The 26,626-nt window shown below is 39.6% G+C and overlaps 2 protein-coding genes across 8 annotated transcripts in view; one reads left to right on the top strand and one right to left on the bottom strand.

Moving 5' to 3' along the window:
• GPSM2 (G protein signaling modulator 2) overlaps nucleotides 1–26,626 on the bottom strand; it is a 102,340-nt gene that overhangs the window by 56,243 nt on the left and 19,471 nt on the right. The gene's annotated exons all lie outside the window — the stretch shown is intronic.
• Nucleotides 22,049–26,626, top strand: part of AKNAD1 (AKNA domain containing 1) — a 39,228-nt gene continuing 34,650 nt past the window's right edge. Inside the window, exon 1 of the mRNA XM_048220473.2 lies at nucleotides 22,049–25,469. Within this exon, the coding sequence (XP_048076430.1) occupies nucleotides 24,492–25,469 (978 nt within the window). The 5' untranslated portion in view covers nucleotides 22,049–24,491. The remainder of the gene's footprint in view (nucleotides 25,470–26,626) is intronic.

Genomic DNA, 26,626 nt, shown 5'->3' on the forward strand with positions numbered 1-26,626 from the left:
AAAAGGGCTCTGTGACAGGAACAGAGGGACCCGTGTCAAAGTCAGAACAAGGCAGCCTCAGTCCTTGCCGCCCTGTCACAATTCCGGCGTCTCCAGCTGTTAAGAAAGCAAACTTGTGCTGACTGCAGAGTTGCCAGTTCCCAGGAAAACTGGGTGGCACTTAGTTTCAGGCCGCTATATTCAGATACGCTGGGAAAAGTCAGTTTTATTGCCATGCACCTTGTCCACATCAGGTTTAAGCAAAACATAGGTCTCGGTTGTTCACAAAAATACCAAGACTACAGACTCTCTGGGCTAAAGAATCGGATGAATTAGATTATTTCTCAAATATTTCTCCACTGAAATGAAATTTAAATGTTTCTGCAGGCTTAAGGATGTGTTAGAGAAAACCCCACTTTGAGTATCTCTCTGAATGATGGCCATAACCAGTGATCCAAGCAGCATTTCTCTTCCTGGGACCGTGTTATGGCAAATTGGTTAAAATAACAGCTTTGGCATCAAACTTGACCTGGATTTGAGTTACATCTTTGCCACTTATAGGCTGATTGACCTTGAAGGAGTTACCTATCCTCTTTAGCCTTAGTTTCCTCAACTGTAAAACACAGGTAATAAAAGTCGTGGTTATGCTTCCGTGAGGTAAGTTTTGATAAGGGGTTAAAATAGTGCCTGACTGCTTGATAAATGATACCTATTATCATTATCAACAACTACCTTTAATATCAGGCACTTACAAACAACTGAATTAGATGGCTGTACCATTTCAGAGGTAGGTATTATAATTCCTTCTTACTCATAAATTTTTTGGGGATGTTGATAGGAAAACATCCTATCCCATTGTCCAAAATGAATCATTATATCCCACCTGCAAACCTTCTCTTAACGCAAGTGACTTTCTATCACTGGTATTAGTTATCTCCACCGTACTCAAGTTGAATTAGTTTTTAAATGATCTTTTAAAAGGCATAAATCAGATTATGTCACTCTATTTGAAAACCTTTAGTGATTTATCATTTGATTTAAAATAAAATCTAAATTCTCTACCACAGCCCACAAAGCCCTAAGTCATCTTGCCCTACCCTTCTCTCTACTCTCCTGTAGTTCCTTCTCCTCCTAGGTTACTTTGCTCCAAGTACACAGGACATTCCTCCATCCCTAGAATAGACCAAGCCTCAGGGTTCTCTCAGGGCCTTCTCCCTGGCAGTTGCCCCTGCCAAAATTGTTTTCCCTCAGGCCCTTTAAGTGGCTGGCTACTTGTCAGCCCTCAACTTTCAGCTTATTCATGACAGTATTTAGCAAGTATTTATTAAGTTTCTGCTATGTGTCAGGAACTGTTCTAGGTGCTGGGAATATAGTAATGAGCAAGAGGGGGCACAGCCCTTGCTTTCATGGAGTTCAATAAAAATAAATAATAAGAAAAATATCAGGTCGTGGCAGGTGCCATGCAGAGAATTCAAAGGGGGGTGATGTAAGAGTGAATGACCGAAAGACAACTTTACATTGAGGGTCAAGGTAAGAAAGTCCACTTTGAGAAGACAGTATTCAAACCAAGACTTTAATTATAAGGAGCCAACTTTTAAGCAAAGCTCAGGGAAGAGAACATTAGGCAAAGGGAACAGCTAATGCAAAGGCCTGTGAGGGCAAGCTTTGTGGGTTTGAGAAACTGGAAAAAGACCACGCTGGCTTAAGTGAGGCGAGGTAGAGAAGAACATACAGGGTGAAGTCACACAAGATCATGTAGACCTTTGTAAGCAAGGACAATGAGTTTGGGCTTTATTTTGTAAATGTTAGAGTAGCCAGAGGAAGATTTTAAACATGGGAGTAACTTCATTTGTTTATATTTTTAAAGGAACACTCTGAAACAAAACCAGAATTTCAGATATTCTATAAGATAATTAGCCCAGACTCTTCACAAACATCATTGTCATGAAAAACAAACCAACCAAAAAAGGTACATGAATCTTGTGGAGTCCTAAATCCGAGAGAGAGAGAGAATGAGAGAAAGACTGTAAAAGACATTTAAGAAACAACTGGGGAAATTTGAATATAGATAATATATTAAACAATATTATAGAATTACTGTTAATTTTCCTGGAGGTGACCTGGAATTATGGTTATATAGGGGAAATTTTTTTATTTTTAGGAGATGCAAGCTGAAGTACTTAAGAATAAAAAACATGACTTCTGCAACTTATATGCAAATCGTTCAGCAAAAGACAGAGAAAGGAGAGAAATGCAAACTAAATATTGACAATTAGACCTAGGTGAAGATATATCTCTTATTCTTGTACTATACTATTCATGTATTATTCTTTTACTTTTTCTAGAAATGTGGAATTTTTCAGAATAAAAAGTAGGGAAGAAAATCACTCTGTAGATTTCCATGTCTGAAAGTAATAACCCAGATACCCTGTTTGACTCTCACTGAAAACAACTTAAAATGTTTTCAAATATTTTTTAAAAAATAGAAAATTTATCGATGACCTAGCATTCAATTAAGGATTATTCAGAAGCTAGGAACTAGGGAAATAGATAAGCAGTTGAACTTGAGTTTTAGTTCTCACGGTCTCATGAGACATGGAAAAAAGAGACCAGGCCAGGTCCTACCAAGATGAGGACTCTTTTTAATAAGAGACTCCACACATAAGCCAGGATCTCCCAAAGTCCTTCTAACAGAAGACAAAAGAAAATTGCCTGTAATCATCCTTAGCATAGAATAGAGGAGGAAATATCTCCTGATATTTTGTGTGTGTGTTTTGTTTTGTTTGTTTTTTCACGAAAGGCAATAATCTGCTCTACCTGGCTTGTCTGAAACTCAAGCACATAATTTACTTTAAAGTAGTTTCAGGTTGATGGTGCCCCTAGGCACCTGGCAAGGGTAAACCAAATCACCTCTAGAGACTGAATGTTTGTATTTCCCCAAAACTGATATGTTTAAACCTAATTCCCACTGTGACAGTATAGGGAGATAGGGCCTTTGATTAGGTCAAGAGGGTGGAGCACTCATGAATGAGATGAGTGCCCTTATAAAAAAGACCCAAAGAGCAGCCTCACACACAGGGATACAGCCCTCTAAGAACCAAGAAATGGGCCCTCACTAGACACTATCTGCTGGCACCTTGATTTTGGACTTCCCAGCTTCCAGACCTGTGAGGAATAAATGTTTTGTTTAACCAATCCAGTTTACGGTATTTTGTCAGCTCAAGTCGACTAAGACAAAAACTTGATCCAAACTCCCAAAATTTACACAGCAAAAGTTCCAAGAAATATGAACTCTCAAATTACAAATCATACAAAAAAAACAAAGCATCTTATACAAGAATTAGCAGGGGAAAAATGACAAAATCAAACTCATAAAAGATTTTGAAATTGGAATTACTAGTCATAGAGTATAAATATGTTTAATAGGTTTACAGCAATAAAATAAAAGATTGAAGATAGAAATAAAGAGCAAAGCTCTGCCAAAAATGAACAGGCAGGTTTAAAAAAGCATTAAAGAAAAGCTTATAGACTAAAAAAAAAAAAATTACACATAATATTTAGAATTTAAAAGTCAACAGGCAGGGGGTACCTGGGTGGCTCAGTCAGTTAAGCATTCAACTTTTTTTTTTTTTTTTTAAGATTTTACTTATTTATTTGAGAGGGAGAGAGGGAAAGAGTGCACAAGCAGGGGGAAAGGGGCATAGGGAGAGAGAGGGGGAGAAGCAGACCTCTGCTGAGCAGGGAGCCCAATGTGGGGCTTGATCCCAGGACCCTGAGAGCATGACCTGAGCCATAGTCAGACACTTAACTGACCGGGCCACCCAGGGCACCCCAGCATCCAACTCTTGATTTCAGTTCAGATCATGGTCTCAGGGTCGTGAGATTGAGCCCCACTTCAGGCTCTCTGCTGGTTGTGGAACCTGCTTAAGATTATCTCTCTCCCTCTGTGCCTCTCCACCCCCCCATTTGCTCTTGTGCTTTCTAAAAAAAAAGTCAATGGTCAGGTTTAACAGCAGATTAGACATGCTGAAGAGAAAATTAGCAAACTAGAAGATAGAACCAAATTGATTTTTTCATTTAAAAGAGAAACATAGAGGATAGAGGGAGATCTAACGTGTCTAATCGAAATTCTAGAATGAGAAGAAAATGGACAATACTTTAGGAAAGATTTTAAAAAGAGAAAAAGAAAAAAGATATTTACACATAACATAATGAAAATGCAGAGCACCAAAAACAAAGAAGTAACTTTAAAACCAGTGCAAGAGAAAAGGCTGACTACCTCCAATGAAACAACACTCAGCTGACAGGTGACTTTGCAACTGTAAAAATATAAGCCAGAAGAATGTACTGAGAGAAAATGACTGTCAACCTAGGATTATTTAACCAGTGGAAATATCTTCTAAAAATGAGGGTGAAATAGAGGCATTTTTAGGTAAACAAAAACTGATTTTGCCATCACAGACCCTCACTAATGAAGTTATAAAGGTTATCCTTCAAGAAGAAGGAAAATGATCGTAGATGGATAAAGATGAAAAAAGGAGGTGATGACCCCAGTAAGTGGTAAATATGTGCATACCACTCTGAACCGATGTCATTGCTCTTTCTCGCCTTGTAAATTCACTCATTCATCTATTCAAGAACACGTGTGTTTAAGTACCTATTATGTGCTAAACACTGCACTGGGTGCTAGGGACATAGCATAACCTGAGCCAAAGGCACACACTTACCTGACTGAGCCACCCAGGTGCCCCTGTTTTGTTTTTAAGATAAAGCTACAGTGGCTGGACTTTCCTCTGAGTTATAAATGACACCATTAAGTCAAGGCAAATTTGAATAATCAAGGAGAAACACTTGTTTCTTCCCTTTTCAAAAAAGTCTGCAAGAGAATAACAGTGCTGCCTTCACTGAAACCAAGTCAGAATGTTAGGTATAGAAGTTCCTCAGGAAGGATGTGGACTTGGTAGCTCTACCTTTTGGAATAAAAGAGTAAAAAAATGAGGGGGAAAGAGCTTTCCAAAGAAATACCTAAGAAAAGGGGCATGGGAAAGAGACCTCAAAATCGAGGGGCAACAGCCTATTAACAGATTTAATCTTCCATTGGAAATGTAGAATGATTTAATAGGGGTGCCTGTGTGGCTCAGTTTGTTAAACATTCAACTCTTGGTTTTGGCTCAGGTCATGATCTCAGGGTCCTGAGATCGAGCTCCCTGTCAGGCTCCATGCTCAGCGGGGAGTCTGCTTCTCTCCTTCTCCCTCTATCTCTGCCCCTCTCTTCTCTCTCTCTCTCAAAACAAAGAAAGAAAGAAAGAAATCTTAAAAAAAAGGTTTAAAAAAAGAAATGTAGAATGACTTAATAAATAATGATAACTAAGAGTTACTGTTGCTAACAGTGCTACCAGCACTTTTCTAAGCATTTATATGTTTGAGGATTATACCTGGACCCTCACTGGTAATAGGGACTAAATGAATTATTATGTGTAAGATGTTTAAGACAATGCCTTATGCATAATAAGTACAAGATACTATTATTTTAATATTTATTCTTTACAACAAACCTGTGACATAGGTACTAATAGCATACTCGTTTTATAGAATCTTAGGTTGGTTTCCTAGAAGCAGATCCTGAAACAAGAATTAAATATGCATGATTATTGAGGAAGGGCTTTTCAGGATGACCCTGTAAGGAAAAGAGTGAAACAGGATAGGAAACAGAAAAGGGCCAAGTAAGAATGGATCTTGGAAAATCTTAGCCTTGGTCTGATTCATATAGGGAGGTCTCTAGAGTCTAGAGCATAAACCATAAAATTAGCCTGCTCTTTACAGAAGAGCGGCAGCTTTTCGTATCCCTGTGTTGGGATGAGGTAGGGTATAACTTCCCCAGCTCCCTGTAGTACAAACTCTACAGAGGAACAGCTGTAATCCTTACTAGCCCCAGGTAACTCACAGGTCTGGGAGATGAGGGTACTGGTGAGTAAAGGGTATCTGGACAGGGAACCTAAGCAGCACATACCACAGCTGATAAATGCCAGAGCCAGTCTGTCTCAGGAGCCATGCTTTTCACCTCTCCCTATATTGCCTCTTATAAAGTCAAAAGGAAAATGACGAATGGAGACGTATGCAACAGACGAAGGGTTAATACTAAATACTTACTTTTTAAAGAGCTCTTACAATGAAACAACCCAATAACAACAACAAAAAAATGGCAACAACCCAATAGAAAGGCAAAGGACAAGGACTAGCACTTTACAATGGAGTTTTAAAAGACCACAATCAGCCCACATATGAACTTCAGCTTCACTAGTTTTTAAATATATTCAATTTAAGACAATAGGATACTGTTTTTGCCTACCAGATTGTAGATGAAAAAGAATGATAATATTCAATGTTGGTGAGGATATGATGAAATTAATCCTCTCACATGTTGCTGTTGGGGCTAGAAATTGGTACAACCATTTCGAAGGGAGATTTTATAATATATAGCAAAAGCTTCAGTATCTCTTGACCAAATAATTCCATTTTTAAGGACTCTACTTACATAAATGATCAGACAAGTGTGCAAAATAAATGTACCAGATGTTCATCACATTCGTCACACAATCATTTGTAATATAGAAACATCAGACACAACTTACATGACCAGAGAGATTAGTGAAAACAGTACTTGCTCATTCATACAATGAAATATTACACAGCCATTAAAAATGATGGCTTAATACACGGTCTACATAGGGAATGACCATATACAAAACCATTCCTTCAAGTTTAGGAGAAGTAGCTGTTCTGCCTAATTCATAGAAACAAACACAGAACATCAGGCAAAATGAAGAGACAGAGGAATATTCTCCAAATGAAAGAAGAAGATAAAACATTTTTTAAAAAGAGCTAAATGAAACAGAGATAACCAATCAACACAAAGAGATCAAAGTAATGGTCATAAAGATGCTCACTGGACTGGAGAGGGGGTGGATAAATGCAGTGAGAACTTCAACAAAGAGATAAAAATTATTAAAAAAAGAACCAATAAGAATTAAAGCATACAATAACTGAAATGAAAAATACATTAGAGGAAATCAATTGTAGATTGGAGGATACAGAAGAACAGATCAGTGATCTGGAAGACAGGGTAATGGGAAGCACCCAAACTGGACAGCAAAAAAGGAAAAAGAACAAAAAACAAGGAGGATTGGTTAGAGGATCTCTTGGGTAACATCAAGTGAACAAACATTTGCATTATATGGGTGCCAGCAGGCAAAAAGGGAAAGAATGTGGCAGAAAACTTATCTGAAGGAATAATAGCTTAAAACTTCCCTAACCTGAGGAAGAGAAGAGATATCAGGGCTCAGGAAGTACACAGAGTTCCAAACAAAATGAACCCAAGGAGATCCACACCCCAACATATAACGATTAAAAAATACAGCTACAAAATTAGTTAAGGGGACTCACAAAATAAGATGTGAAATATGACAACATATACATAATATGTGGCAAGGGGAGTAAAAATGAAGTTCTTTTAGAATGTGTTTGACTTTAAGTGACCATCAACTTAATACAGACTACTATATATGTAGGATGTTATGTATAAACCTCATGGTAACCACAAACCAAAAACCTATAATAGATACCCTAAAAATAAAGAGGAAGAGAGCCAAGTATAACACTAAAGAAAGTCATCAATCACAAGGAAAGAGAGCAAGAGAAGAAAAAAGGAACAGGAAACTACAAAAACAACCAGAAAACAATGAACAAAATGGCAATAAGTACATACCTATCAATAATTACTTTAAATGTAAATGGTCTAAATTCTCCAGTCAAAAGACATAGGGTGATGGCAGGTATGAAAAAATAAGACCCACCTACCCACCTATATGCTGCATGCAAGAGATTTAGTTCAGACCTAAAGACATCTACAGACTGAAAGTGAAGGGATAGAAAAAGATATTCCATGTAAATGGAAAAAGGAAAAAAAAAAAAAAAGAGCCAGGGTAGCAATACTTACATCATACAAAATGAACTTTATTTTTTATTTTTATTTATTTCATTTTTTGACATTTTTAAATTCAATTAACATATAAAATGAACTTTAAAACAAAGACTTCAGGGGCATCTGGGTGGCTCAGTTGGTTAAGTGCCTGACTCTTGATTTCAGCTGAGGTCATGATCTCAGGATCATGAGATTGAGCCCCACATAGGTGCCCTGCTGAGTGCGGAGTCTGCTTGAGATTCGCTCTCTCCCTCTCCCTCTGCCTTGCCCCCAGCTCTCACTTGCTCTCAAATAAACGAATAAATCTTAAAAAAAGAAGATTCTCTCTCGCCTCTCCGCCCACACTCTCTCTTAAAAAAAAAAGAAAGAAAAAAACCCCCAAAGACTGCAGCAAGAGACAAATAAGGGTATTACATAGTGATCAATCCAATAAGAGGATATAACAATTGTAAATCTGCACCTAACATTGGAGCATCTAAATACATAAAGGAAATATTAATACACATAAAGGGAAAAATTGACAGTCATACAATAATAGTAGGGGACTTTAACACCACACTTACATCAATGAATAGATATTTCAGGCAGAAAAATCAATAAGAAAACTATGTCTTTGAATGACATAATAGATCAGATGGACTTAATAAATATACACAGAACACTGCCTCAAAAAAACCCCCCCCAAAAAACAAAAAACAAAACCAGAATACACATTCTTTTCAAGTGCACATGGAAGACTCTCCAGGATAGATCATATTAGGTGACAAAACAAGTCTCAATAAATTTAAGGAGCTGTAAATCATATCAAGACTCTTCTCACCACAATGGTATGAAACTACAATCACAAGAAAAAAACTGGAAACACACACAACACAAAACACATGAAGACTAAACAGCATGCTACTAAACAAACTATGAGTCAATGAAGAAATCAAAGGAAATTAAAAAATACAAGGAGACAAATGAAAATGAAAACACAACAGTCCAAAATCTTTGGGATGCAGCAAAAGCAGATCTAAGAATGAAATTTATAGTGATACAAGCCTCCATCAAGAAACAAGATCTTAAACAATCTAACCTTACACATAGAGGAACTAGAAAAAGAAGACCAAACCCCAAAGTTACTAAAAGGAAGGAAATGATAAAGATCAGAGCAGAATTAGGGGCTGCCAGTTGGCTCAGTTGGTTAGGCATCTGACTTTTGATTTTGACTCAGGTCATGATCTCAGGGTTGTGAGATGGAGCCCTGTATTGGGCTTTGCACTCAACGGGGAGTCTGCTTGAGAATCTCTCCCTCTGCCCCTCCCCCCTCAAATAAATAAAAATAAATCCTTAAAAAAAAAAAGATCAGGGCAGAATTAAATGAAACACACACACACACACACACACAAAGACAAGATCAATGAAATCATGATCTAGCTCTTTGAAAAGAAACGAAATTGATAAACATTTAGCAAGATTCATCAAGAAAAGAAGAGACGACTTGAATAAATAAAATCAGAAATGAAAAAGGAGACATAACAAGCAACACAACAGAAGTACAAAAGATTATAAGAGACTATAATGAAAAATTATATGCCAACAAACTGGGCAACCTAGAAGAAATGTATAGATTCCTAGAGGCATATAACCTTCTAAAAGTGAATGAGGAAGATGTAGAAAATTTGAATAGACTGATTACTAGTAATGAAATTGAATTGGTAATCAAAAAACTCCCCACAAACAAAAGACATTCTACACTCATGGATTAGAAGAGTTAATATTGTTAAAATGTCCATATTACCCACAGCAACCTACAGATTCAATGCAATCCCCATCAAAATACCAATAGCATTTTTCACAGAACTAGAATAAATAATCCTAAAATGTGTATGGAACCTCAAAAGACCCTGAATAGCCAAAGCAATACTGAGAAAGAAGAATAAAGCTGGAGGTATCACAATCCCAGATTTCAAGATATACTACAAAGCTGTAATAATCCAAACAGTATGGTACTAGCACAAAAATAGATAAATAGATCAATGATACAGAATAGAGAGCCCAGAAATAAACCTATGCTTATATATGGCAAATTAATCTGCAATGAAGGAGGCAAGAATGTACAATAGGGAAAAGACAGTCTATTCAATAAATGGTGCTGGGAAAACTGAGCAGCTACATGTAAAAGAATAAAATTGTATCACTTTCATAGACCATACATAAAAACAAACTAAAAATGGATTAAAGACCTAAATGTGAGACCCCAAACAATAAAACTCCCAAAAGAAAATATAGGCAGTAATCTCTTTGATGTCAATCTTAGCAACATTTTTCTAGATATGTCACTTTAGACAAGGGAAACAAAAGCAAAAATAAGCTATTGGGACTACACCAAAATGAAAAGCTTTTTGCGCAGAGAAGGAAACCATCAATAAAACAAAAAGGCAACTGACAGAATGGGAGAAGATATTTGCAAATGATATATCCAACAAGAGATTACTATCCAAAATATACAAAGAACTTATACAACTCGTTATCAAAAAACCAAATAATCTAATTAAAAATGAGCAGAGGAACTGAATAGACATTTTTTTCCAGGAAAGACATACAGATGGCCAACAGACACATGAAAAAATGCTCAACATCACTAATCCTCAGGGAATTGCAAATCAAAACCACATGAGATATTGCCTCACATGAGTCAGAACGGCTAATATCAAAAAGACAAGAAATAAGAAGTGTTGGTGAGGATATAGAGAGGAGGAACACTTGGGCACTGTTGGGGGAACGTAAAGTAGAGCAGTCACTGTGGAAAACAGTATGGTGGTTCCTCAAAAAATTAAAAATAGAAATACCATATGCTCCAGTAATTCCACTACTGGGTATTTACCCAAAGAAAATGAAAACACTAGTTTAAAAAGATATATGTACCCCCATGTTTATTTCAGCATTATTTGCAATAGCCAAGATATGGAAGCAACCCAAGTGTCCATCAACAGATGAATGGATAAGGAAGATATTATATATATATATTATATATATTTATTATATATAAAACATAGATATAGATACATATGGAGAGATAAATATCTTTATATTTATGGAGAAAGAGAGAGAATATTACTCAGCTATAAAAAATATGGGTCTCCTGGGTAGCTCAATCAGTTAAACATCTGACTCTTGATTTCAGCTCAGGTCATGTTCTCAGGGTTGTGGGATCAAGCCCTCTATCAGGCTCCATGCTCAGTGCAGAGTCTGCTTGAGATTCTCTCCCTCTCCTCTGCCCCTCCCCCACTCTCTCGCTCTCAAATAAATAAATAAATAAAAATTAGATCTTGCCATTTGCAACAACATGGATAGATCTAGAGAGTATTGTGCTAAGTGAAAGAAGTCAGAAAGAGAAAGAAAAATACCATATGATTTCACTTATATGTGGAATCTAAAAAAAAAACACAAAAAACAAAAAACAAATGAATAAACAAACAAACAAAGCAGAAATAGACCCATGAATTCAGAAAACAAACCGGTGGTTGCCGGAGGGAAGAGGGGTTATTGAGCAAAAAGGGTTAAACTGAGTGGGAGGTACAGGCTTCCTTTTATGGAATGAATAAGGGATGAAAGGTACAGCATAGGGAATATAGTTAAGGTATTATTATACGGTTGTATTGTAACATTTGGTAGTTATACTTGCAGGGAGAATACCAGAATATAGAGAGTTGTTGGAATCACTATGTTGTACACTTGAAAATGTAATATTGTGTGTCAACTATACTTAAAAAAAAAAAGGATGGCTTAGATGTATACCGGTTGACATAGATACAATATATTGGATTGAGTTCTATAAGGAGCCCTTTATAAAGCACTATAAATATTAACATTTTCTAACACATTTCACAATGAACATGTATCACTTTTTGTAATAAGAAAAAACTAGTCATATTGTGGTAATAGATAAATGAGCAAAGGACTGAGATAATTCATAAATGAAAAAAATAAAAGAGACCAATAAATATATGAAAAATGTCCAACCTTACCAGTCATCAAGTGCTGCAAATTAAAACAACATTGAAATACCTTTTTTTAATCTACAAAGATTTTTTTTTTAATGTTACTGTTCAGTGTTACAGAGCACGTCAAACTATCATTGCCATATAGCTGGTGAGAAAATATGCTTGTACAGACTTTTTGAAATCAATATTAGGAAAGTTAAAATTCTTATACTTATAAAATTCTTATACTTTCCCACCTAATAATTTATCCCAAGGAAATGATTTAAAATGTAGGTAAGGATGTCTACTGTTATGTCATTTAAAAATACTGAAAATGGGGGCGCCTGGGTGGCACAGCGGTTAAGCGTCTGCCTTTGGCTCAGGGCGTGATCCCAGGGTTCTGGGATCGAGCCCCACGTCAGGCTCTTCTGCTATGAGCCTGCTTCTTCCTCTCCCACTCCCCCTGCTTGTGTTCCCTCTCTTGCTGGCTGTCTCTCTCTCTGTCGAATAAATAAATAAAATCTTTAAAAAAAAAATAAAATAAAAATACTGAAAATGGGATACAATCTAAATGTCTGTTGTTAGGAAAAGGATTGATTGCAGTGTAGCCATGCACTGGATAGAACTATTAAAAATAGACAATTATTTAAAAGTATAAGAACATGAGGAAATGTTCTTTATGTTCAGTAAAAAAATGCATGTTGCAGAATTGCTTATTTATTATGATCCCAACTATGGAAAACATGTTTAATAGACAGTAGAAAGAATTATGCTGAAGCTATCTGAGTCTGGACGTTTCTGTACTTTTCCCATTTTATACAATAAACTAAAAGCATAAAGCAATAAAAAAGGTTAAAACTAAGAAAAAATACTATGGATCTGAATATTCCACCATGAATGAGCTCTCTGTTATTTCCTTCTGGTGACTTTCTATTAAAAATAAATAAATAGATAGATAGATAGATAGATAAATAAATAAATAAATAAATAAATAAATAAATAAATAAATGTAAATTTAAAAATCCATAGATATGAAACAGGGGTAAATACTTAGGGGTGAGGAGATAACAGTTTAGGAGTTTGGCAGGGGTGAGGGAATCTGCTCTACACTAGGGTGACTTATCATTCTTGGACTGAGGGCATCCCAGGATGTAGAACTTTCTACCTGAAATCCAGGACAGGAATTGGTAAAGGCAGGTGAACCAGGCACCATGTTAGGACTTGTGGAATGAAGAAGGTAGGCTTAAGGAGCCTGAGAAAGAAAAGTAAGTAACTAGTTCAGGACTTTACCCAGGAAACAGCCCTGTGTTCCTTTACAGGGTTAACTTTTGGGGTCCTCTAGAGTTGAAGTGGTCAATATCATTGCTTAACAGTAGGTCTGGAGGCTGCCTGTTAGCAAGGCAATCAAGTGCTTTTAATTCACCTGGTGTCACGTACAAAAGAAGTTGCACAATGAAACTTACTTACTACCCTGTTACTCCCAATATCACTCAGCAGGGTGCATTACTCAGAAAGGAGGCGGGACTCCCATGACTACCCTGGCAATCTCCTGTGTGTTCAACTTCTAAGAGTCTGTTTGCCTTTGGGATAATATGCATACTCAAACGTTCTCCTCTGAAGATTATAACCATTATTTTATGACGCTATTATCAGTCTTAATTATGGGATTGCGAATGTGCCCAGAGGTTCCCTTGATGGAGAATCATACAAATCTAAGTTGTGGTCATTTAGAACTCTTTCTACTTTAGTGGCTAGACTCTACCTCAGATAGGTGTCACTGACCCTCCCCCAGCTTTTTTTTTTTTTTTTTTTTTTTTTTTTTTTTTTTTCATCAGTTGGACTTCAGTGAGACCGTGATCTCAGAGACATAAAGGACTAAGTAACTTTTTAGAGGTGCCTCACTTCCCGGTTAGCTCACATTCCTTCCAAGAAATCACGTACAGTCATCCTACATATGCTTGCTAGCATGCTGGAAGGATTATGAAGAGTAGGTCTTTCAAGAATATTGAGCAACACTCCATATCAGTGTCTATGAATTCGCCTCATTGCTTCTACTCACCACCCATTACAACTGCCCACGCCCTGACCACAGGCTTTCTTTAAGACTTTTGTGAGTCCTGGGACGACTGCGTGGTGGGTTAAGTGTCTGCCTTTGACTCAGGTCGTGATCCCATGGTCCTGGGATCAAGTCTCGACTCGGGCTCCCTGCTCAGTGGGGAGCCTGCTTCTCTCTCTCCCTTCCACTCCCCCTGCCTGTGCTCTCTCTCTCTGACAAATAAATAAAATCGTAAAAAAAAAAAAAAAAAAAAAAAAAAAGACATTTGTGAGTCCCTTAAACCCGTTTAGAAGGCTTACAGAAGTTCTCTCCATCAAGCTAAGCATAAAGGTTTTTTTAGTCCAGCATCCTCAATTAAATGTCCACTTTTACCAGCCCTTCCCTTGGGGGAAGAGGAGGGAGAGGGAAAGATCTGGCATTTATTGAACACCCTCCGTGTGTCACACACTGAGCAAGATGCTCTATATATTTCTCACTTAATTCCCACAAATACCCTTTATCCCCATTTTGTGGATGAGGAAACCGAGGTGCAAATCACTCAGGTAACTAATTCAAGTTTCTCAATTAATAAGAAGCAGAGCTAAGAGTCTGGTTTATAAAAATGTGTGCTCTTTCCAGCCTCCTCAAACAGCCAAATGGGTCTTTCTCTCTGCTTGCCTTCCTCCTTCCTCCCCCTTCCCTCCTCCCTCTCTCTCCTTCTTCCTTCCGCCAATATTTTAGAATTGTAATAAAAGGCTATTAAGAGATACACAGAATGCTCCGAAAGTTTCTATCAGGGGAAGCAGGGCTCGTGTAGAAGATGACGGAAGGTTCTAGAGGAAATGACATGCTAAGGGATGAGTAAGAGATGACCAGGTAGAGGGAGGAGGATGGAGTGGCCACTTTGGGTAGAGTAAACAGCATGAAGTGAAGGCCCCAAGGTGGGAAGGAGACCGGGTGTCTGAGGAACAGAAGAGATGAAGGGCAGACGTTCAGAGGGAAGAGTGAAACTTGGCTGGTGAGGGAGACAGGGACAAGGAGAGCGAGTGTTTGCCGCTGGGGGAGAGGATTCTGGCCCTTCCCTGAATGCACCTCCCCTCACCTGAAGCACTGAGGAAGAGGAGTATTTTCAGTCTTTACAGAGAAAACACTTTTTATCTTTAGAGCAGTATTTTTCTGAATGAAGGCCTTCCTGGCACTTCGGAGGTGATGCTCTTTACAGGGCTGTTCTGTACCGACTCCCACCCTGGTCTCCAGGTGCTGAAAGCCAGGAGCACCTCCGCATCAGGCAGCAGGGTGATGACCAAGAACGCGCCCACAGTTTCTGAAACCCTCTGCAGTGGCCCTGCCTCCTCCTGAGAACCATTGCCCTTGTCGGGACTGCAGTGGTGTCCCTGCCACCAACTTCACGACCGTGCTTCAGCCCTTCGCCTAACAATAGCCCAAATCCTTTTTTTGTGGAAGTCCTTCCCTACAGGTACCTCAATGGCTGAGGTTTGTGTCTATGACATTCTGGGAGCGTTTCTAATTCCACGAAGTAACTGTCGCGTCTCTGCTATATGCCAAGGTTGGGAGTACAGATCGGCTAGTGACAGAGACAGAAGTGAAATGATGAGTTATGGTGGAGAGATATGGTGGGGAAAGTGCAGCCGAGGATGCTTGTCCCAGAACGGGAGGTGGCGGAGGAGGAGGGGAGGGCCGCTCCTGGCCCAGGAGGCAGAGAGGACAGCAGTGCATTTTATGGAGACAGAAAACACAGGGGAGCTTGGGCAGCTATAAATAGCCTGGCATGGTTGAAGCACGAATTTCAAGTCCAGGTGTGGTAGGAAGACAGGTTGGAGAGGAAGGCGGCCCACACAGTTCATAAAGGGCCCCGTGTACCAAGCTAAGGAGCTTAGATAATATGCAAAATAAGCTCCTGAATGTGTTATACTTGCAAATCTTCAATCATCCTGAAATGACAACACCTGGGTGAGGTGTGTAAGAGTTTTCTGAAGAGCTGTATCGATCAGGTTATCGCAGTGGGACCTCAGTTTCTCTCTGGCTCTTGAACCTCAATTATGAAGTTCTTGTGTGCCTTGGAGGATTTTGAATCTTCTTTTCGTGTATGTTTTTTAACAGCTTTATTGAGCTGCAACTGACACCTAATAAATAGCACATAAAGTACATAATTTGTCAAGTTTGACATTTATATGACTATTTATTCATCTGTGAAACGAGCACCGCAATCAGTATATCCATCAATCCAAGGGAGGTGGGTGGGGGATGGACTACATGGGTGATGAGGGCACTTGTGATGAGCACTGGGTGTTACATGTAGGTGGTGAATGAACTGACTTCTCTTGAAACCAATATTGCACCGTGTGTTAACTAACTATAATTTAAAGAAAATTGAAAAAAAAATATATCCATTAATACTAAAAATGTTCTTATGCCCCTTGGTAATCCTTTCCCCGACCTGCACCCCAACCCTGGGCAACCGGTGATTTGCTGTCACTATATATTACTTTGCATTTTGTAGAATTTTATATAGACGTGTACTTTTTTATTTTTGGCTTATTTCAAATGGCGTAACTATTTTGAGATGCATCCACGTGGTTGCATGCATAAATAGCTCTCATTTATGTTTTTTTTATTTTTTATTTTTTTAATGTATTTTATTTATTTACTTATCTGGGAGAGAGAGAGAGAGTACTCATGAGCGAGTGGGCAGGGGGAAAAACAGGGAGGGAGAAGGACAAGCAGACTCTGCACTGACCATGAGCCCTACACAGGGCTCCATCTCACAACCTTGAGACCAGGACTTTGAAACCAAGAGTCGGTCGCCTAACCGACTGAGCCACCCAGGTGTCCCAATCATTTACTGTTTTATTAAATCTTCCACTTTTGAGGTATGTCCTCCTACAGTATCTTAACAAGTTTGCTCCATGAGATGACAAAGCTCCTTTTTACGAGGGGCTTTGGGGGACACTGGTACAAGAGATACTAGCTGGGGAAGAAATGACGAGGCATAGGTCCTGGTTTTCTAAGAATTCTCCAAAATATTAAATAGAGTTCTGTGGGGACGCCTACGTGGCTCAGTCGGTGAAGCATCTGCCATCGGCTCAGGTCATGATCCCAGGGTCCTCGGTTCAAGTCCCGCATCCGACTCCTTGCTCAGCGGGGAGCCTGCTTCTCCCTCTGCCTGCCGTTCCCCCTGCTTGTGTGCTCGCTCGCACTCTCTCTCTCTGATAAATAAATATAATCTTAAAAAAGAAAAAAGATTTGAAGACGTGATGATGTTGGCTTTGAAGATGGAGGAAGGGCCACCGCCCAAAGAATGCAAATCACCTTTAGAAACTGGAAAAAGCAAGGGAATGGATTCTCCCCTAGAACCTCCAGAAGGGATGCAGTCTACTGACACCTTGATTTCAGCCCACTGAGACCCAGTGTTGGACTTCTGACCTCCAGAACTGAAAGATCATAAATTTGTGTTGTTTTAAGCCACTACGTTTGGGATAATTGGCTACAGCAGGAATAGAAAATTAATTACCAATCCTGTTTAAAAAAAAAAAAAAGCTCTGGTGAGTTTCACCACCTCTATTTCTTCTTCCACTTTGTGACACGTGGTCTAATAGAGCAGAAGCAAATCGGCTTTGGAATCAGACTGAGCTGTCCTAGCTGCTCCTCTGAGCTCATTTCCTTAGCCTAGAGCAGGGATGATAGAGTATTTATCTCGGGGGCCATGGAGAGGATTGAGGAGATGAAATTCACAAAGGGCCCAGGACATAGTGCCCCCTCCATAAACCTTTGCTTTCTGATACTGGAATCCAAGGGACGGAGTCCTCGCTGCTAGTGACCCATCTGTGTAATTTTGGCTAAATTGCTTTCTCTCTTTCAATCTGTTGAGGTTAAAAGGAAATCCTTATTAAGTCTCCGAGAGTGTTTAGAGTTTGTAATGTGGCTGGATACTCTTGGTTGAAATGTGTTATTTCGATGCAAAGCACTGTTATCTTTTAAGCAGGTAATTATTTCCTGGCCTAAATTGGTTAGCACTGTCCTGAGTTTCCATTTCTGAGATGATGATATTGCTAGAGTGGTGAAGAAATACCTCATCTGGGTATTGTGTACCTTAATTCATGTTTATGAAGCCTACCCAGGCCAATCATAATAGGCTCAATACTGAGCATTATTTTCCGTTCATATGGCTGTCACTTCTAGGATCTTAATAGAGCAAGAAAAACTGTCCAATAAAAATTGGCATTTCAGCATTGGATTAGGTAATATTTACTTCATAGTCATGTTGGGGGGAGTCTCTGGGCTTTTTGTAAGAAAGGGGTTAAGGAAGTAGCACTATTATTTTTCTACAAGGACGTAATTTATATTCTTGCCCCTCTTATCTCTAGGGTGGCCAAACTTAAGCAAGAAAGTTCAGGGAAAGGACAAGTTTTCTTGTTTTTTTGTTTTTTAAATTATAGTTCTTTAAATCAATGTTCTTTAAAGTTTGTGATTAGAATTATTTTTAGAAAATCAATTGGCAGGAGTTTTCTGTTTCCAAAGTGCAGCAAAGGTCTGTGGTTTACAGCATCAATTAGAAAATCCAAGATGAAGGCATGGTTATGTCGACAGGAAAATTGGATAAAGAGACAACACTGACCCTCAAAGGGGCAAGAACAGCAAGAAAAGGCTGCTAGTAAAACACGGGCAGCAAGCTTCTCCAAATACTAGTTCACTCACAGTTTCAAAAGCTTTTTGCTTAGATTTTTCAAATAGTTTCAGGATAAATAATTGGTAACAGGGGGTCATCAGTTTCATGGCCACTTACCGAAGGCCTACATCTCCAAGACGGGCTGTAAATAATACGCCTATATGGGTCTCGAGGGAGCACTGGGTTGATTTCTTGCTCCAACACAGTGTCTCCCTTCTGCCACTCAATGACAGGAGGAAACCAGACGGCCACGCGGAAAGGTGTATGGTTACAGCTATAGACACTGCTTTTGTGGGCACCCACGTTTCTGAGATAAAGTTAGCTGATAACATTACCAGCACGTGATCAAATGCAGTCATTGCAGAGGGAGCCTGTATCACATTACCTTTGAAAATACTTGAATCTAGAAACACCATATACGGGATACAAAATCCATGAAAAACTGGCCTCCAGGTGTGGCCTAGGACTATTATTCTGAGCCATCTCCTGTTTGTCTTTGTGAGTAAATAGACATCTTGAACTAGAAATAGAGGGAGAGAATTTGAAAATTAAAAGGGTCAAATTAAGTATTTTTGAATGCTCTTAAAAGACCACACATACACACACACACAGAGGCAAGTTTAGATCACATCGGAAGTTCCTTAGTCTTCAAAGTTAATTTCTTGCAATTGAGGGAACATGGAAGAGGCAGGCACACCATGATTTGGATGCTTAGTTTTTGTTCTATTATTTAATTGTAGCCAACTTCCTACTATTGAAAAAAAGAAAGATGATTTAGCATTAAAGAATGGCTCATCTGTATTGAAAGGTTCACGGGTTCACTCCATGATGTCCAGAGACCCCCAAGATGGAGGTGAGTTTCAATTGCTACCACTATTGTTTTTCCTCTTTGTACTGACTGTGGCATGTGTTGGTCGAAGACTTAGAGCAGCATATCGCTCTAGGCGGTACAGTATACTGTTGCAGGGGTGCCTGGCCGGCTCAGTCAGTAGAGCATGCGACTCTTGATCTCAGCGTTGTGAGTTCGAGCCCCACGTTGGGTGTAGAGATAACTTAAAAATTTTAAAAAAATGTTTTTTAAAGATTTTATTTCTTTATTTGAGAGAGAGAGCGAGAGAGCAGGGGGAGGGGCAGAGGGGGAGGGAGAGAGAGAATCCCAAGCAGACTCCAAACTGAGCCCAATGTGGGGCTCAATCTCACAACCCTGAGATCATGACCTGAGCCAAAACCAAGAGTTGGATGCTTAACCGAGCCACCCAGGCACCCCAAAAATTAAAAAAATATTTTTTAAAAAAGATTTTGTTAGAGAGAGAGCACGAGTGGCGGGGGAGGGGAAGAGGGAGAGGGAGAAGCAGACTTCCCCCTGAGCAGGGAGCCTGACTTGGGACTCCATCCCAGTACCCTGGTATCATGACCTGAGCCTAAGGCAGATGCTTAACTGGCTGAGCCACTCTGGCACTCCAATAAAAAAAAAAAATCTTAAGGAAAGAAAATCATTGGATCATGAACTTAAAGCTCCTAACTGTAATCTATTCACATTCTTACTGACACACATATAAAGGAGGAAGAAGAATTTGCATCCACCAGTCAACTATTTTTATTACACTTCATAGGATTGATCATAGAAGAGTGGGGTTCAAGACCTAAGTGTTGAGTGGTTCATATTTCAGTGGAGGGAGTCTTGCAAGGGTGGGTAGAAACAAAGTCTGCTTTCTCCTCTGCCTCTGGGTCATCGCCTGTCTGGAGGCTAGCAAAGGTCTCAACACAGAATGGAGGGTATTAGGGATGAGATTAAGTGACTGTCACAGGCACATGGTTCCACAGTTTTCCTTTGAAGATGGAAAGAATCCTCCAATACAGAACATGATACATGATATATCACCACTAAATGGGCTTAGTAAATAGAACAAACATCACCTACTACCCAGAAACAATGATTTGCTGACCCTCTTGGACCTCTAACCACTAAGGAGTTTTGGTTTTCCCTTCTGTAGACATTCTTAACTGATTCCATCAGACCCCAGTCATCCCAGCCATGGTTACCGTCTCTTAAACTGGGCAACTTAGCGTGTCAGCACTTCAACGCCAACTTCAGACTTTATAAAAAGAGGTAAACCACACAGGAAATAGATGTCAGCATGGTGAGCACTTGTTGCTCAGGGCCCAGACTGATGTGCTTTCACAGGGCTGGGTCACGGGGATGTGCCCGCCTCATTTGCTCAGTGCTCAGGGTGATTTGTGAGTTATTGCTGAGCACATAATGGTCAGTATAGCTACATAAGCAGTCATGGCCCTAAATGTGTTCACTGAACTCACTAAATCAGACTGGGTCTACAGAAAGGTTCTGTTGGGTTCTGACCAGAATCTCTTTGGATTCGCCATTGGATTCTGAGATTGAGCTGGGTTTTTACATGAGAAGATGTTCCAGTTCCTTCCAGCCACCTGTAAGAGGCCCTACTGGCAGTCTCTCTCTTTTTCTTTTTCTTAGCAAAAATTTAATTTTATCAGTTTCGGTGGGATGACATTTGAGAAACTAGGATCCGGCTAACAAAGCGTCTCTTCTTCCTTAGCAAGAAGGGCTTAGAGGTCGGCCAGGAGCATCTCAAGATACAAAGAAAGCATGAGCATGAGTTTGGGGCTGTAGCTTGGGTCCTTAAAAGTCCTGCAAAACTAGAATTCCTCTTTCCTTTCTCTTTTCTCTGTAGGCACTTAAAGATACTCTTTTTTCCCTTAGAAATCAGATGCTTTTATTGAATATATTGACACATAGTATCGTGTAATCTTAAAGGGTCCACATGTTCATTTGATACATTTATATATTGTAATTCGACGGCCATTGCAGTGGTAATTAGGACCTCTATCATATTATCTAATCATTATTTCTGTCTAGTGGTTGGAATAATTAAGTTCTAGTCTCTTAGCAAGGTTTGTGGTTATGATACAACGCTGTTGTCTATATTCACCATGCTGTGCATTAGAGCCCCGGCGCTTATTTACTGTTCACTGAAAATTTATACCTTAAACAGCATCTGTCCTATCCCTTCACCCCCCATCCCCTAGTAACCAGCATTTGACTCTCTGTACTTGGGAGTCTGGCTCTTTAAGATTCTACCTCTAAGTGATATTATGCAGTACTCGTCTCTCTGATTGACTTAATTTCACTTAGTGTAATGTGCTCAAGGTCCACTCATGTTGTTGTAACGGAAGGATGTCCTTCTTCCTCATTTTCTTTATCCACTCATTCATTGATGGGCACTCAGGTTGTTTTCATGTCTTGGCTGTAGTGAATAATGCTGCAATAAACAGGGAAGTGCATATATCTCTTCGGCATCCTATTTTCATTTTCGTTACATATATACCCAGAAGTAGAATTGCTGGATCATATAGATCTGTTTTTAATTTTTTTGAAGAATCTCCATATTGTTCCATAGTGGCTGAACCAATTTACATTCCCACCAACAGTGTTACAAGGGTTCTCTTTTCTCCACATCCTTGCCACCATTTGTTGTTGTCTTCTTGAAGATAGCCATTCGAACAGGTGTTGGATAGCTATCTAATTGTGATTTTTATTTGCATTTCCCTGATGATGAGCGATGTTGAGTATCTTTTCATGTACCTGTTGGCCATTTGGATGTCTTAGACACATTCTATTTAAATTTATTTAGTGGTAGTTTTCACCATTAAAACAACACATTCATTTACAGGTAGATTTTTAAAATAGTTTAAAACTCTTACAGAGATCATGTCTCAGATATGTTACTTCTTCCTTTGACCTTTAAATATCCCCACAAGTAGAGTACCTAGCCTTCCATATCTGGGCATTCTTCAGTATTCCCACACTGACGTTGTTTTTGTTTTTCATTTTTAAACTACCATTTATTGAATGCTCACTCTGCCAAACACTGTGCCAAGAGCTTTACACGCATTAGCTCATGTTCTTCTAGCAATCCCGCGAACTAGGTATTATTCTGATTTTTCAGAAGAGGAAATTAAAGCTCAGAAAAATTAAGTAACTTGCCGATGCCATATAGTTAATGAGGAGAGAAGCTGGAATTCACATCTATGTCTTTCAACTCTAGTGCTCCCACTGTGCTTTTGACTTTCCTGGGAAGCATTTTCCCATGTTCTTTAATTTGGGTTGGAGTAACCTATAATTCTGTTCATGAAGATATACCTCACTTTACAGTGAATATTAGGACCTAAATAATTTAAAGTAATCCTGCAGTGTTTCGTCTTCTACTTCTCCCATCCTCCTACTCTCCCTATTCCTTCCTTCCCCTCTTCTTCTTCTTCTTCCTCTTCCCCTTCTTCCCTTCTTCTCCCTCCCTCCGTTCGCCCTCCCCCCTCACTTTAAACAAAATATCTTTTTGATTTGAGTTCTCTAACATTGGCACATATCTATAAATTAAGATTTTTGAACAACTTTCTGTAGATGTCTTTACCACATTCAGTTCGTACTCCTTTTTCTTAGCTCATTTTTTTGGTCAAACATATTATTTTAGATTTTCAGGTTATCTAATAAACCACAAGTTCACAGACTCATAAAAATTTAGAGGAGGAGACAGCTTCAGAGATCCGCTCATCCAACCCTGTCATTATATGGGCAAGGGAGGCAGCTGGTGGCCGCAGGCCCCTTGGGTGAGTCAGAGTCTCAGTTACTCCACCTAAAGCTAGAGGAAATCTTATGGCTTCCAAGGAGTTGTTCCAAAGGTTCGCAAATCAAGAGGAGATATCTAAATGGATGTTTTCAATTTGGTTTAAAAGAAGGACAGGCTGATACCAAATGGTAGATGGTTTTGCTCTTACCATTTTCAGGAGTGACCCTAAGATACACTGCTACCCACAAGCTGGGGCAACCAGTCAGGACTGCTCAGAGCAAGGTAGCCTCTTTGACTGGCTTCTGCCCGGGTTTGAGACAGAAGAGGGATGCTTGGCGGCAGACTGGCTTCTGGTTGTTCAAAAGGACTTTTTGTTCCTTGGTCATATTTCTATTAGTCCTTCTCTGCCTTTCTTTAACATACAAGAGAAAATCAGGAGAAGGGGACCAAAATGTCTGGAAGGACAGATGAAAACACCCCAGAATAGAGAAGGCTGGTGGTTATGTTTGAGCTGAGCCAGCTTTCAGTACCACACAGTGTGGAGGCCTGTCAGTGATGTGTGGACAAGTGACAGTCCTGGCACTTTTTTTTTAAAGATTTTATTTATTTATTTGACAGAGATAGAGACAGCCAGCGTGAGAGGGAACACAAGCAGGGGGAGTGGGAGAGGAAGAAGCAGGCTCATAGCAGAGGAGCCTGATGTGGGGCTTGATCCCATAACGCCGGGATCACGCCCTGAGCCGAAGGCAGGCGCTTAACCGCTGTGCCACCCAGGCGCCCCAGCCCTGGCACTTTAACATAGCAATCCTTCACTTGCATCCTAAGCTCCTATTTGGGGAGAATACATTCCAAATAGCATTTTTCAAGGAGAGGATGATAAGTATTTGATCATTAACTAGAGACCAGATTCTCCCTCAAAATTTAACGAACAAAATATGTAAAACTGCCTTCAAACTTTTTTTTTCTTTATTCCTTGCTTATATACCACTTGGCTGAGTGTTCTGCCTTCCTGTTTGTAACTGAATTTCCCTAAATGAGAAGCATCCGTTTTGTTCTGGCATAAACAGCAATATAAGCACAGTTTCACACACGAGTCTGATATATTTAACAATGAGATTCTTCTCATTTTGCACAGAATAGGACACACAATGAAGCCAATCAATGAAAACCAGAAGATCTACTGTTATAATTAAGAACATCAAGGACAGGCAGCAAGGGACACAGGAGGCCAGGCGGCACATACATGGACAAACTCGATTTCTCAGAAGATAAAACTTCTAAGCAACAGGAAGATTTGCCTTATGATGGGGCTTTCTCCCAAATTAAGTTATACAATGATTACGATTTTACCTCAAAAAATGACATTCTTGATATCTCAAATCAAATTCCTTTAACAGTAGATGACCCTCAAGAAAAGGCTACCTATCAAGAGACTTCCAGAAATGTAGACATGGCCACGACTCTGGGTAAAATGGCTAAAACTATTATCAACAAAAACTATGATAAAGAGAAACAATCCACCACAAATCTTGATATTCCGGCTAATGAAAGAGACCCTTCAGAGTCAAACATTTCTGATGTTTTACTCCATCATCTTTCCAATGAGGAATTCTTAAAAGGTCAAGGCATTAATTGTGAAACTCTCCCAGAGATTTCTAATGCTGACAGTTCTGATGACGCTATTATTAAAAATATTATTTTGCGCCATGTTAAGAATTCTTGGCTACAAGAACAAACCCCAGAACTTACAGACCAACTGAGCCCCCAAAGGGGTGAAAACAGCAATATGCCCTGTTGCTCTCTAACTGTGACAGAAGAGAACGCCTTTGATTTAAAGGTTACTGGAGAGAGCAGCCATCAAGAAACTTCAAGTTTTCTAACTGAAATCAAGAGTCTACATGATAAACCAAAAAGTTGCCAAGGGCAGCCACCCCAGAAACTGCAGACTGAAAAAGCAGTTTCAGGCAATGGGTTCAAACATGGCCATGGTCTGGTTCATTACCAGTTACCTGATTTCCCTAAGGTTGCTCCCAAAGGGAAAATCCCTAAAAATAAAACAATTAACAAACCACTTACAATAGATAAACAAGTCAACTTCTCTCCTAAATTGAGAGAGAAGTCAGCTATTGTGCAAGACATTCTAGAAAGCATTTCTAGGTCAAACTGTATTGAAAGACAAGGGCAGAAAAGGAAAACCGCTGACCCTTCACAACAGACAGAGGTAAGTGAAAGTAGTCTCCAGGAAATGCATACCGGGGCCACTGCCCATCCGTAGTGTGGGTCTTTGTGACTGACTTCTAGTCTTTGACCTCTCAGAAGCTCAGTGGGTGTCTTCCTACACTTAATCTTAGCCAAAAGAGCGAGGAGTGATCGGTGGGTGTCTTCCTGAGAAGAATCAGGGGCTGGACAAACAACACATCATAGACTAAACTCCAAATTCTCTGGCCTGGAATTTGAGTTTCCCCATTTTGAGGGGGCTCCATTCTACCCTTATAAATTAGCTCTCATCCTCCACACATCATCCTCAATGAACTGGCTGGTCCCCAAGCTCTCTGGCCCCCGACCCTTGGAGCCCCTGCCCTACATGGAACATCCCACCTCTGCTTATCAAAGACCTGCTCATTTTCATGGCCTCCTTCAATTCCCTGTTGGCTGTGGGACTTTTCCCATCCTCACTCCCCCCCCCCCCCCCCCCGTCAGTCCTTCACATCCTCTCTTGTTTAGGTTTCTGTCAGAGCACTATGTCAGCCTGCTTTGGATCATGATAATTTGGAAATATCTGTTTCTTCCACTAGACTTGAGTATTCTGGAGGGCAGCAACCTTGTTTCCATCTTTCCATTGCCTAATTCCCCCGGGGACCTGGCCTTCTGCCTTCCATATATTACACCCGTGGTTATTAACGCTAAATCAAGTCAAATTTAGATCTTTAATAACATGTTCCAAGCTTGCTGTATTGGTAACTGTTTAGTACCAAATGTTTTTAATGCTTACATTGGGATTTTATTTATTTATATTTAAAAGTAATCTCCACATCCAACATGGGGCTCGAACTCACCACCCCAAGATCAAGAGTTGCATGCTCTACCAACTGAGCCAGCCAGGTACCCCCGACAACCAAATTTTGTTAATGTTTAATTTCTACTATTTCCCCTTTCCTCATCTTCCCATCCCCCCATGCAACTTCCCAACACATCGAGGCTTGGGACCTCATCAATTATTTGAGGTCCAGGAGTTAAATTCACATTAATGATCAAAATAAACACTTTAGTTCTCTGGCACTTTGCCAGGACAGTATGATCTTTCTCTTAAGCTTTGAACAAAGGGCACTCTGGACTGAACACTCTTTGCCTGTTTCCATTTCCACCCCTTCATGCTTC

This window comes from Ursus arctos, unplaced genomic scaffold, assembly GCF_023065955.2.
Source record: "Ursus arctos isolate Adak ecotype North America unplaced genomic scaffold, UrsArc2.0 scaffold_12, whole genome shotgun sequence".
NCBI lineage: Eukaryota > Metazoa > Chordata > Mammalia > Carnivora > Ursidae > Ursus > Ursus arctos.